The sequence below is a fragment of the Ammospiza nelsoni genome, chromosome 6 (assembly GCF_027579445.1).
Source record: "Ammospiza nelsoni isolate bAmmNel1 chromosome 6, bAmmNel1.pri, whole genome shotgun sequence".
NCBI lineage: Eukaryota > Metazoa > Chordata > Aves > Passeriformes > Passerellidae > Ammospiza > Ammospiza nelsoni.
In genome coordinates this window covers 27,363,008-27,376,823 of record NC_080638.1, presented here as the reverse complement: position 1 = coordinate 27,376,823, position 13,816 = coordinate 27,363,008, and the positions used below count along the sequence as shown (strand labels likewise).

General features: G+C 39.2%; 1 protein-coding gene across 5 annotated transcripts; it reads right to left on the bottom strand.

Annotated features, from left to right (window-relative positions):
• Nucleotides 1-725: 725 nt before the first annotated feature.
• On the bottom strand, nucleotides 726-13,766 carry NUSAP1 (nucleolar and spindle associated protein 1). Of its 5 annotated transcripts, none has more exons than XM_059474240.1 (11): nucleotides 13,636-13,766; nucleotides 12,470-12,535; nucleotides 11,231-11,317; nucleotides 10,030-10,204; nucleotides 8,701-8,784; nucleotides 7,891-7,991; nucleotides 6,762-6,949; nucleotides 3,980-4,155; nucleotides 2,902-3,012; nucleotides 2,243-2,348; nucleotides 726-1,768 (listed from the first exon to the last, which is right to left on the bottom strand). In XM_059474240.1, the coding sequence occupies exons 1-11, from the start codon at nucleotides 13,726-13,728 to the stop codon at nucleotides 1,681-1,683; spliced, it is 1,275 nt and encodes a 424-aa protein (XP_059330223.1). In that variant the 5' UTR covers nucleotides 13,729-13,766; the 3' UTR covers nucleotides 726-1,680. The 5 variants fall into 5 exon arrangements, with proteins under 5 accessions (XP_059330223.1, XP_059330222.1, XP_059330225.1 ...); XM_059474239.1 differs by having other exon boundaries at nucleotides 11,231-11,419; nucleotides 13,636-13,757; XM_059474242.1 differs by lacking the exon at nucleotides 13,636-13,766 and adding an exon at nucleotides 13,340-13,399 and having other exon boundaries at nucleotides 11,231-11,419.
• Between the last annotated feature and the right edge of the window lie 50 nt (nucleotides 13,767-13,816).

Below are 13,816 nucleotides of genomic sequence, written 5' to 3'. Positions count from 1 at the left end.
GAAAAAGCTGCTGCTGCCAAGATAGAAACAAGAGCTATGCAGCAGGCTTGACTTTTCCTTCAGAGCTGTAGAAGATAATCCTACAATGATACAGAGCCAAGGATGTTGGAAAGAAGCAATGCTCCAAAGGGGTGGGAGGGAAGCTGCAGCTCTGTCTGCTCCCTGAGGGGGCAGAGCTTGGCTAACTTAGCATCATTACAGGGCAGAGCAATCCCACTTCTGCTGTGTGCAGTTAGCCTAACTCAGCTGTGTAGCAAGAATTCACAGCCTCAACTGCTGCACAGAACCTTAACACCTCCCTTTTGCAGAGAAATCCAGTTTTCAGTAATTCAAGATAACCACCCAACACATGTTTTGTAAAGGGCATGTTTCAGCTGTCAAATTTTAATAATCAAAGCACTGACCTCCACAGTGACCTTGTTTAAGTGAACTTTAGAAATATTAAATGTACTGTATTTTATAGGGAAGAGACCACAATGAAGCAAGCTGAAACAGAATCTTGTACTACCATTTTCATTTTGCATTGAATTCAGCTGCTTAATTGTAGAAGAATGATGATACCAGAGCTAACATCTTTCCATGAAGTGGGAGGGCAGGTGAGTTAGTGAGGAAAACCTGGCACAGGAAAACACAGCAGTAAATACAGGTGTGAACAAAATGAGTGCCAGAGAAAGGAAGTTGTAGTTGGTATACTAAATGATAAAGCCAGTGATAAACAGGACATATACAAAACATTTATCGTCTTCTTTATTAAAAAACTTGCTTTTTCTTGACATTGCAACATATATTTGATGGGACACTAAATTCAGTGAAACATTTATTTGCTCAACAGCTGAGATTACAACTGCTAAATTATCTTTCTTCTTCTATCCCTAAAAAATCCAGACAACTTTTCTATGTATTTTTTAAATGCAAAAATAACAGCTTCTTTTAAAACCAAGGTATTGAGTGTACCTCAACACAATTATGACATCTTCTAAGCATCTTAGAGGTGAAAAGCAAGAGAATTTTAACATCTGCTATTTACCATAGAAAGGAAGAAAACCTTAACTGTACCAAAGCATTCAACTGGTAATTTGTAAATTCAGTTGTGACTTTTTCAAAAAGGTAGTTTACAATTATCTTATACATTAGTTTGCCAGAGAGCTTGCATATTTTTTCTTCTCTTTGAAATTCCCTACTATTCCATAGGATTAGATTAGAAATGCTGAATAATTGCTGTAACTTAGAGCATCTAAGGATTGACCTGGAGAACAGGGCAAGCAGGTACTTCCAAATCTTGTCATTTTGAACACTGGGGAACATTTTGAAGCTGCTGCTATCTAAAGCCTGCATTCTAGCACACAACAAGTGCATTCTGATGCACAAGTCTGTCCTAAGTTGCAAGGAGGCTTCTCGAGCATCTTTTTTCCACTTATATTTTCTTCTTTAACATCTTTTAGTCAAGTAAATTAGTTAAATGAAAACATTACAAAGCAACAAGAGAGTTCTAAGCCCCTGAAAGGTTAGAACTCTCAATGGAGAAGTTGATCATCATTATGCTCAGAGCACATTACAAGGTCTCATTAATTGCTTTCTGGATTCCACTCACTAAAAGCAACCTGAACCATACACAGAGCACAAGCCTTTACATGAGAGGAACAGTATTTACAGTGAAGTCTTGGATACTTCTTGTTCATCCTAACACCCAGATAGGCCTCTACATTTCCCAAGAGCATGAGCCCTTTTCTCTTTTCTGTCTTGCTCAAGCATCTCACGCCTTTCTTCCCTGGAGGGAAAAAAAGAGACCATGTCAAGTTTTATTAATGGTAGAGACACTAGCAACCAAAGGAATCTGAAGCTGACCACAGCCTAACACAGGTTTAATCAGTGCTGCCTTTACCATAGGCAGAGATAAGAGTACCACTATGGACTGAACCCAAACATTCAGGCAAATACATCTGCTGAGACATGCAGGTCTAACACTCGAGGTAACAGCATGGTAATATTGACAGCTTCTTCCAAGATTTACCTTAATCTCCAAACCCTGGAACTGACACTGTTTGTGGAAAAAAAACCAAAAGTCTTAAATTCAGAGCAGCCTTTTGTTGGCCTTCTTGAAATTTCACCAGTCATTGGAAAGAAAAATGGCTTTAATACAAAAGTATTCTTTCCTAAACTACATTTAAATCCTAATAAGAAGAATGAATCATCGTATTACTTTAAGTAACACTATCTATAAAAAGACGAGTAGTGTACTAACCTTGTCTGGAGATGTGGCTGTTTATAATCTTTCCTATGTGAACAGATACCACCAGACCTACTGAGAACAGCATTTTCTTTAAATTCTCCCCACGGTTTTAGTCGTCCTACAATTTAGGAGCAAAAAGAGAGACTAGTTTAATAGTTCAGTAACTAATTGTGTGCTTAACTTCCTATCATTAATTTATCCTAGCTAGCCTGTTTCTTACTGGTTGTTTTGAAGATGAAATGCCTCTTTAAGCTATGTTCTCAGTTTCATTCCCTATAAGTAGTTCTGTAAGTAGAAACAGGTGACTGTGTTTAGAAGTAACATTCAACATGCAAAAGTTCAGCTTCTCACATGAGATTAAAAAAACCCACCTCGTTGTGTAAGGAATATTTTGTATTTCCTGTACATGCATCTATTCAGTGGAATGCAAGGATATTTATTCTTGTATTTATGGGCTTTAGGTCATAAAATCCTAATCTTCAGTAGGGAGGCACTTGAAGCATATATTATGAAGAAATTTAATATCAGACTATGTGGGAACCCATAGAGAAAGCAAAAGGGACGGGAAAAGAGGCCGTACACTTTGTTCTCACTGTTGGTATCAAAGCGCCCCACAGGAGCAGCTGAGTGCGAGGGCTGTGACCGACACGGGCTGCGCAGGGTCACGGTACCTTTGTGCGGCTGATACCGAAGTGGCCGAGAGAGACTTGCTTTGAGATCAAATGTCTTCTTTCCACTTGTGGGTTCTGCAGGTTGAGCTCCAAACTTGAAGGGGGTAAGAACTACAAAAGGCACCAAGATACCATCATTAGAGTAGCAGGAGCATCAATGTACACAGAAAGACCACACTGCGATTACCAAGACCAAAGAGCCATTAAATTCCCCTGCTGTTACTTCTAAAGATAGAATTGCACAAACAATGCAATTCTCACTTGAAATAGGGAGGGACAAGAACTGTAGAGTACTGGCCCTTCAGCTATGATTACACCTTGGAAGAGCACATACAGCTCCATGAGTTTTTCTAGTCCTTCAAGGCAAATTGCGTTTCTTCCATGCCTATTTGGAACCAAGTGGTTTTTCATGTTAAAGAAGAATTCTTTTGGCTCAGGTCAGCTTCAGATCACTGTGGAATTTTGCTTGCCCCTTGAAAACATCAGTATTATTATACAGCAAACCAGGAAGCTCAGGGTTCTTGACCTGTGCAAATATCCCTGTAATGCTAAGGGTGCCAATGGCTGGATAGCAGAGCTGTGTTGCTGCAACAATTGTTAGTAATCAGAAGATTTCTGATTTTTCTTAATTTTATTTCCTGAGTTATCAGGGTGCTGAGGCTGATCACAGGTTATCCTAAAGCACAGCTAGAAGCCTGATGCATGCTAACCACACAAGAAGAACGAGACCTCTGGGAATGTGTCAGGAATTCCTTTCTGTGCTGATGGAGTGTCCCCGTATCTGCTATCTGAATCTTCTCCTATGTAGTCCCTAAAGGTCTGGAAGACTTTCTATCCTCTTTTCTGTAGGTAGCTAGGTACCATATGTTTAAGTTGTTGCACCTAAACATTTTAGTCAAATCGCTGGAAAACAAAGGAAACAAAGAAACTACTGCAGTTTCTGAAGAACCAGTCATAAATTAGAGAATTAAATTAAAACCTGGGTCTACGTGACATTCGATTGTTAAAAACTTGTACAGTAATTCAGTAAGACAAAAGTCTTGATCTGAAAGAGCCAAATAGTCACCATCCACCTTACCCTTTGATGCAGTCAGATCATTATTTCTCGCATTTCCCTTACTGTTCTTCTGACTTCGTAGTTTGCAGCTCTTTTGAGTGTCAGGTGTGCAGAGCTCCTCCATGAATGGAGACATTCTAGATGGAGTCTTGGTAAGAGAGCGTTTGTGCTCATTATCTTTTGTGGCTTCTGAGAACCTGAAAGATTTTAGAAATATGAAGACAAGTTCAGTCACCTACAAGGAATGTAAGCAATGTGCCAGAATATAGAAGGTCCTGCCTTCTATATTAATTATTATTAAATTATTTACTACAGATAAAAATATTTACTTTGTGAAAGATGTTCACAGCTCATACAAAAACTGTACTAAAATACCTTGCTGGTATAACACTTCAAGTTTCAAGCCAGTGTCAATAGCAGTAAGCACTACTAGAAAATACAAAGAACTGACTTTCTTGTTATTTTGAAAAGCAAATATACTTGGGTACAATAAGCTAGTAGATTTATTCACCAACAGATATGATTTACTTTAGACCTGGATTCTGTAGTAAAGCATTGCATATTTCATTAGTTTTAAAATTCAATTTAAGAAAAAATGAAAGACAACTAACAGAATGCTGGACCTCAAAGACCTACAAGAGGAAGAAGCTGACAATTTTGAAACACACAAGTTATCTGCTGTTGAAGATTGCAATGCACGATATTTTCAATTACCATCTGTATGGCAGATTATCTTTTGTCAAGTGGGCAGTTTGCTTTATCTCTCTCTTTGAGTGACCACATTCACACCTCCCTCGGGAGGGGACATCTGCTGATAACAGACTATTGAATGGCACTGCATGACTGATAAGAACTATAACATCCCATTGGGAGATGTGAGCCAGAGGGAGGAGCCAAGCATTGCTACCCAGATATAATCCAGAAGTTTTTTGAGACACCACCACAGCTTTCTCCACGGGATTCCCCAGAGAAACAGCAGCTGTCTTCTTCTTCCACTGGATCTTCAGAGGAAGAATACATCCTTCTCTACAGGACCCCCTTTGCCCCAACAAAACCACACCTGATACTTCAGGAGGACTGCAGCCACATTTTCAATCAGACTGCCACCAACACCCTGACCCACAGGGTGTCAGGTTAGGTTCTGACTCTGTCAGTGTTGTTCTGGTATACTCCATTATTTTTATTTTTTTTTTTCTTTTTCCTATTAAAGAACTGTTATTTCCTGCTCCCATATTTTTGCCTGAGAGCCCCTTAATTTAAAATTTATAGCAATTCAGAGGGGTGGGGAGGCTCTTGCCTTCCTTAGCAGACCACTGTCTTTCCAAACAAAGACACCTGCATACCAAGACACACACATTCCATATGTATTCCAAATGTGTATATACACATTTTTAATGAACACCTATGATTACTCATATGTGCACATGCATAAAATTCAAGATCTTGCAAAAACGCATGAGAATAAGACATGAGCTTGCAAGATTTAGAAAGACAAGGAGTAAATATTGAAGAAAGCTGGTTTTGTAGACAAGCAAGTTTATGATGAAGTACAGCTTGCAAGGTCCACCACCACAGTACAACTGTGGAATGGAATTTTGGAAGCAAATTCTGAAAGTAATGTTTTGGTTCACATATTGCTAGAAGTCAATTAGGGCTACAGTGAAGACATCCAAGCTCATCCAAGAGGACACTAGACGCAGTGTATTTTTGACATTTGTTATCTAGTGAAATAAAAAAGATATTTAAAGTAAAAACAAAGCCATTAAGTTTGTAATCTTGGTTTTGACCTTTGAACAGCAGAAGACCTGCATTCCAAAATCTCATAAATAATATATATTATCAGACAGCAATATGAGAAGTTCCATTATCTGATTTAAAAACAATAATCCCACATACACTTTAGTCAGGGACAAAAAAAAATTCCCAGCAGCCATGATCTTGGCATGCAGAAGTGGAAAAGTGAAGGTCATCAGAGCAAGGAACACTGGAACCAAGGCCTGTGAACAACTGTGTATTGTTAGCAAAGGGAGAATATCTAATCAGAACTTCAGTCGCTGTGGAAGGTTAAGGAAACTGAATAAAGTCAAAATTAGTATAATAGTTAGAAATCAACAAAGAAATAGTAGAAATAAAGGCTTTCATTAGAAATTAGAAATTTCATGAAATATTAACACTAATAGAGAATTAGATTACTGTGGAAGAATGATGACATACACCTGATGTTCTAAAAGGAAATGAGACAAGGTATAATAGCATTGAGTAAGAATTCATCCATTTAGCAATTGCTCATGACTTCTGGTGTCAGTTCCCATCTGCTAGAAACAGGCTGCTTAGTCAATCACAAGAGGACCCATGCTGTGACACTGAAGGGCAGGGGAAGTAGAGGACAGAAGGAAGAAAATACCTAAAAACCATTGCAAGACTCACCTGGAATACTGAAAAGAGTTCTGATTTTAAAAATTTACAGAAAAATTAATTAGGATAAACAGAAACTACTAGGCTGCCTGGCAAAATAGAAAGCCTAACACAGTCATAGAAGTAAAATAATTTGCTTGATTTTGCATCATTTGGCTTCAGAAAAATGAAAGCTAGGACTTGAGATTCTTCTAACAGACAAAAATGAAAAATGAAGACAGTAACAGCACAATGAGGCTTAAACCACTCAAAAAGTCAGGTAATCAGAATTAGTCTTGCATAGTTCATTTTTGGAAGAGAAATAATGTAGTAAATTCACAGTCAGTGTTAATTATTTCATGTGTATCACATCAAATGGCTTGCTGATAACTTTGATTTGTTTTTTTACCTGACGTTCATTTTGGATGTTGAAAGTACAGAAGGATGAAATGAAGATTTCTGGGATAAAATGCTCCGATTAGCAGCGTTCAGAGAATTGCGTGGTGAGCGCCGGACATTACAAGGAGTGCTGGTGGTGGAGAACCTGCCTCTTTCTGCATTTGGGCTGAATAAAAATCTTTTGCCACCGGCTTGTTTCTAGGGAAAAGCAAATTCTGAGTTACCACACTCTAATGAACATTTATCTACAAAGCAGCCAAGAGGAAGGGAAAACACAGAGTGAATCAGAAGCCTATGGCCTCTTCAGTTCTCTGCCTTTTTTTTCATCTTGAAAAGCATATTTTAAATGTAAGTATTTTTATTATTAAATTGACCTGACAACACATACCTTAGAATATGGAGTGTCTTTTTCTGACGCTCTTAAGGGATTTGATTTTCTGGTCAGCACCTCCTGATTAGTAATTTGTCTCAAGTATACATTGATACAATATATGCCATTAAAAAAAGTAGCATTCAGGTGTTTCATTCATTGTTACTGTTTGATATGGACAGTGCTAGAGTAACCAACCTGAACAATTCTATGGCCATTGCCATATTCATTGACACATTCATTGATGCATTACTGTCACTTTTTTAGGCTCTACTGCACTTTGTGAGAGGCCCTGTTAGCAGCTTTCACCCATGAGAGCGTGAAGAACTGAGAACAACACAAATTGAATGTATTTTTAAGGAGAATCATACATAGCCATGGGATGATAATTCAGGCACAAAAGAGAAAATATTTAATTCCTGCTCTTTGAAAAATAACCTATCCCCTTGGTTAAATTGTGCAGCAATTAAAAAAGTTGTAAACAAAAGATCCAGGAGATCTTTCACCAAAGTAATTGTGACAATTATTTTTACTCAAAAACCACAAATCAGTTGTTGGTTTCTACAGCTGCACACTGTTAACATGTAAAACCTTGTATTGTTATGTAAGTTATATACAAATAACTATATATATTGGTTATGATATTCCACTGCAGGTTCACATGACCAGCTACTTACTGATCTAAAGAGACCTGGTAGGACTTTTACAGAAAGGCCCTCGAAATAATTGAATATGCCAACAATGGGTATCTTCCCATGTTATCTCTTACCTTGACTGCGCTGCAACTTTCATTCAGTTTTTTTTTCCTCTCAATGTAGTCAGCAATAGATTCCATTTTCTTGAACTGAGCCTCATGCAACTTTTTGAAGTCTAAGAAGTTCCAAAAATAAGAACATTCACAGATATAATTTGGTGCTAAGGGAGTTTAGTACATAATAGGAGAATTTTGTGACGCCTATTGTCACGGCCTCAAAGAAGCCAATGCATCCCTCTAACTAGAGGCTGTAGACACAGCTGACCAAACAGGACCAAGAGAATCTTTCACTAGCTACATGGCCCATTACCTGGTAGCCTGGAGGATTATAGAATCATGGTCTGGGTTGGAAGGGGCCTTTAAAGATCATCCAACCCAACCCCCAAATTCTGCAGTTAAAGAAAACGAATACACCTACATTTGAGACTATTTAACACATTTTAAGAAGTAATGAACATGAGCTAATGTATAGTAGTACAGCACAACCATAGTATTTATAAAGTGAAAACTAAACAAGCAGGAATAATAGCATCTATGTGTTCCTGTTCTTTCAAAATCATTAATACAAGTTTTGTATGGAAAAGTACCAAAATGTTCAATAAACCAGTTTTTTAACATACATCCCAGTCTTTTACTACTATGAATTTACAAGCTGGAATATGTACCTTGATATGTAACATTTGGGAATTCTTTTTTCTTGCTTTTTAAAGAGAGAATATTCTTTCATTTGAGCACAACTAGAAATCTGAGTTTTAAAAAACTAAGCCAAGTCTCTCTTTACACAGAGAAAACACATCTCTTCCTAGAGATGGTAGGTTATCTTACTTGGTGTGGTAGCTGTCCCTCCTGCAGGCCTGGGTGCACGGCTTACATGTAAAGGGATCTTCCCTCCTGCAGAACGAGCATTACCTGGTACAGCAAGATTTGACAAAATCATTATGACTCCTGGATGATTTAAAGTAATCACAGTGGTTTTAAATATTGTTCCAATGTTTGTTTCAAAACACACTTTATCTCTTCAAAGCGGGTCATATTAGGTTAGTATCTTATGATAGTAAAATATTTTTCAGGGAAAGTTTACAAGAGACCTGTGCTTGCAGTAAACAAAAACTTTAAACTCACGGGCCTTGGTCTGTGTTTTTTAAATGTTGATACTAAAGAAGAAATACCTTTTGACCAACTTTTCTGCCACTGCCTTATTTACATACAAAGTCCGAGCTATTTCTGTCATCTCTGTTCTCAGGTGTAGTAATATGCTCACGTTCACATTTTAATGATTAATTTTTTTAAGAAAAAAAAATCAGATATCAACTCTACATCAAGTTCAGCTTTTGCACACCAACAGCAAACACTTGTATTTCTGGTCATTCACATCCCCTCAAAAGTAAACTTAGGTGACTACAACATATTGAAAGAAGTCCTTATTGGAAACAAATAATGGCGTGCAGTTAAAAAATCAATTTGATATTAAATGCAGACTTGTTGCTACAGCTATAGGAAGAGATGAGCACTCTACCAACTGTCAAGATGAGTGATGGCCCCTCATACCCTACTGCTTTTGTTTTTTTAGAAACAAAGAAAATCATTTTAGTTCATAGAAAAACCCCATTTCTGAGCTAGTTCAAAATTATTGGTGGTCTCCCATAAGACTGTCCTTGTAAATTCTATGGAACAAGAAGAATATCCATAATAAACTTACAGACTACATACACTGAGCCTAACAGAGCAAATGCAGAAGTGTATCTTACTTGACAGATCCCTCAATATCAAGAAATTATCAGATTAGGTGGACAAACTAATTTCTTCATGTCAGCTGCATACACAAAGCAGTGGGGGATAAATTAATATTTTCAGTGGCATCATGTTTGAAGGACTAAAGACACCACCAGATGAAAAAGTGATCCAGTAGAATACATTCAGATAGTCTTAGGTAGTTCAAACAAATGGTAACACTGCAGAATCTGTGGATTTGTGTTACAATGTTAAACAAGCAACACAAACTCAAACCAGACCAATTTTCTTCTGGTAACCCCAAAACAAGTTACTGATCAGCAGATGCACCACAACAATGCTACGAAGACACAATAAAATTATCTTTTGGTTATTCTGAGCAGCACAAATTGAAGTTACGTTTTTATACAATTTTCTACTTACGTTGTCCTCCCCTGCTTTTAGTAGAAGCCTTCCCTGCCTGTTTCTTCTGCCCAGCACCCATCCCTGGATTCTCAATAGCTCTCTCTTCAGTTATTTGGATTCTGTTTTGTGATATCTTCTGTCCCTTTTTGTGCTCCCCCTGAGGCACTTCATTTTCTTTCATTTCAGAATGCGCCTGCAATTTAAACATACCTTGTTTAACCAGTTTGTTCCAGCTGGATATAAAGCAAGGCTGTTGTTCTGAGAGCAGTGAGCCAGTGGAACAGATTGCCCAGAGAGGTGCACAGCCTTCATCCTCAAGGGTTTTCAGCATCAGATTGGATAAAGCCTAGAGCACTGGGCTCTAACCTCACAGCTGAGTCTTCTTTGACTGAGGGACTGAGCAAGAGACTTTCTGAAATCCAAACTGCGTTAACCTGTGAAATACTTACCCTGTTACTTCACAAACTTAAGATATATTAGAAAGCTTTGACCTGCATAGCTCTCACATTTTAGTATAAAATTGCCTTTATGGATTAAAATTAATGATTTGTAAGTAAGATTAAATTCACTGGGGATGTTACTTTTTACTGCTGTATTTTTGTATACTGTACAATTCTCTAACACTAAAAGACTAATACTCCTCATTTTCTCATTCCCCTCCTCTACCTCAGTAAAAGTCTTTCAGACAGTTCTTAATTTACCTACTCCTTGTAACTCAAAAAAATTCAACCTTCATTTCACCTGTAACTTTCTCTTCCTAAGTCACACAACCCCTCACAATAAAAAAATATTATATTTAGGCAATTGTGTAACTTCTGATAATTTTTTCTGTATCAAAAAAGAGAGAACAGCATTATTTTAGATAAATTCTGAAGCAAGCCTAAGATTCAGAATATTACAATGAACTAGCAGCGTTACACTCAGATAAAATGTTTGGAATTGTATATTTCTTACAGGAATTTATTGTCTTGAAGCAGTGACTAGAAGTAATGTCTGTTTATTATGGGACAGTATATAAAGGGACAAAATCCAGTGCTACAAAATACAAAAGACCAGTACCAGAATGCTTGCATATCAATTTCTCTACGTGTCAAAACACACACACACACATATATGAACACATACCATCTAGAAATGGTGACTGAAAAGAAATCAAGTGTGCTTAAATTATGTTGACAGGAAGGGAGGACAGCACACAAAAGCATGCCAAGCAAATCACCTGTTTCTCATCAGAAAGCACTGGGTTTTCTTCACTGCTGTTAGTTTCCTCATGGGAGTTCCTCTTTTTTCTGGTTATTTTCTTATCCTGACCAGGTATTTTTGTAATGAAACACACTGAATCAGACATTTCCTCCTGATTGCTCAGTTCATCCAATTTAATGGAAGCACATGCACTCTTTACAGAACCCTGTAGCAGAAAAATACTATAACTGGAAGATATCTGACACAAATATGAACTAAATACGCCAGGGACAGTTTCAATTTTATTATTTAAAAAAGTATTTTATACTAAGGATAAACAGTAGCATGCCACATAGCAGCATAGTAATCAAAAAACTGGCACAATCTAGATTCCCTTAAGCATCACAGCTCATTGTTTGGAGACTTTAAATACAATTCCTATGACTGGTTTATCACATTTCATTTTAATAAATTATAACAATCTAATATTTTATTTTTGAAATCTAACTTGCATGATGTCATGACCCTCCCATATTTGTACATTTGTGGAATACTCTTCACCAGTAAAAACAGGGCTCCTTTCCTGCTCATGAAAATTTTTAAAAAGCTGACAAGGTTTATACCAGTTCCTCAAGCCTTTAAAGATTTTTAAGGGATGCACTTAAAGGGAGATGTATTTTAGAAAAAGGACATAACAAATTACTTTAATCAAAAACATTGCCATACTCAACAAAAAAATTCAGCTTACAGAAAACTTTTTAAAAATTAAGAAAACAAAACACTAAGAGGCAAATAAAGGAAGCAGCACAACCATATTGCTTTCATTATAGGGAAAGTAAACTGTCGTAGATGCAAAATGCTTTCCAATTAGTACCTAGTCCTCCTCATTTAGGCATGCAAAATGAATAAAATATTTTTATATTCACTACTGAATAGTGTCTGGAGCCAAACAAGCAAGAATTAAGGTTTGTTCAGTGGAAATTAAATGTCATTGTTCACAGAGAATAGGTTTGTACTGATGCTGAAAAATGCATTGGTAATTTTGGCAGCTGAAAGGAAATCAGCTTTCAGTCATAGAGGCCGCTTCAAAACTAACGTTAGCATATCTATCTCTATCAGCACATAAGTACTTAAAACTAAGGGCACTAAGAAGAAAAAGGTATTTCTATTCCAGTTCCCATTGTGGTCAAAATCACTCTTCAGGACATGCTCTGCTCTATGGGTTACAAATTAAGGTTCACATTTCTTAAAAGCAAGGTCTGATTTATTATGTTACCATATTTTCACTTTCTTCATTCGTCCTTTCAAAGTGTTGCTTCAATGATTCCAACAATTTGTCTGCCTGAAGAGAAACCAAAACAACCCATGAACCAAACAGTCCATTCAGTCACTGAAGCTGGCCCAGGCCCAACCCACATCCCATAAACTGAGCGAGCAGAACATTTCCCGAATCCAGCAGCATAAGGCACACCAAGGACTCGCTCGAGTCAGTCAATGAGACAAAGTGCCTAAGGCCACAGGTAAATCTGCAGCATATTCTCCACGGAGGCACAAGGGCAAATCTCCTTGACTAGGTTTCCCCTGCTCTATTGTCGAGGAGGTTAATTGTTCAAGGAAGGAGACAAACTGTTTTAAGCCCCACAGCGCAGCTGAACTTGAATTAAAATTGTGTCAAATTTCTGCAATTGCTTCTGCCTTGCCCATGCTACAGGCAAAGCATTCTTTTCATCCCTCGCATACGTTCAACAGTAATAAAACAACGATGAAAATACACCATTGATAATTCAAGCTATGAAAGACTCTTAAACACCTAAGTAGACAGGTCAGCACAAAAACAAAGAAAGTACCCCAAAATTAATATTTCCAGAAGAGCTCTGAGTCCTGTGAGGACAGGGAACTGCCTTGTCCACCCAAGATCTTTCCTTTAAGGCTCTACGAGTTGTGCCATCGCTGCGGGCGGAGCCGGGCCGCGCCTCACAGCGCCCGCAGCTCCAGGCAGGACCCTGGGGCGCCCTTTGGCTTCTCGTCCCTTAACCGCGGCCGCCCTCTCCTCCCGTAAGGTGCTCTCTTGTCACTGCTCCTCCCTCTCCGAGTCGTTAGGAAAAAAAACCAAAACAAACAAAGCCAAGCAAACAAACACAGCTACCCGCAGCGGGGACACCGGCGTGGGGAGCAGGCGGGCCAGCAGAGGCGGGGCAGCCGCCCCTTCTCGATGCCCGGCGGACACCGGAGCCCCGCTCTCCCCCTCCCCAAGTGCGTGCCCGCACCCCGGACGGCAGCGCAGCCCCCGGGGCGCCCCAGGGCGACGCCACCGCCGCACACCGCGGCGCTCCAGACCCGGGAGGGTGCGCCCTGGGAGGCTGGGGACGCGTTCTCGCTACGGGGCACCCCAGAACCCGGAGCTTCGTGGGCAGCGCTCCCTCACAGCCGCCCCCGCCTCACCCGAAGGTTGGCCCTCAGCCCGGCGGCCTTAGCGATACGCTGGAGTTCGGCGTATTTCAGCGCTTCCAGGGGCTGCAGCGAAGAGAGCGCCATGACAGCAGCTCCGACCGAGCGGCCCTGCCCGCGCGCGCCAACCGACACCACTCGCACCGCCCCCGCCGTTCGAACTGGCCCGCTGCGC

Bases quoted from the DNA above. Each gene is read 5' to 3' on its own strand.
- NUSAP1 (XM_059474239.1), bottom strand. From the start codon at position 13,728: ATGGCGCTCTCTTCGCTGCAGCCCCTGGAAGCGCTGAAATACGCCGAA. The intron at 7,992-8,700 runs GTAAGATAACCT...GGAACTTCTTAG, and splicing joins AGGGACAGCTACCACACCAA to ACTTCAAAAAGTTGCATGAG. The intron at 2,349-2,901 runs GTACCGTGACCC...CCTAAATTGTAG, and splicing joins TCGGTATCAGCCGCACAAAG to GACGACTAAAACCGTGGGGA.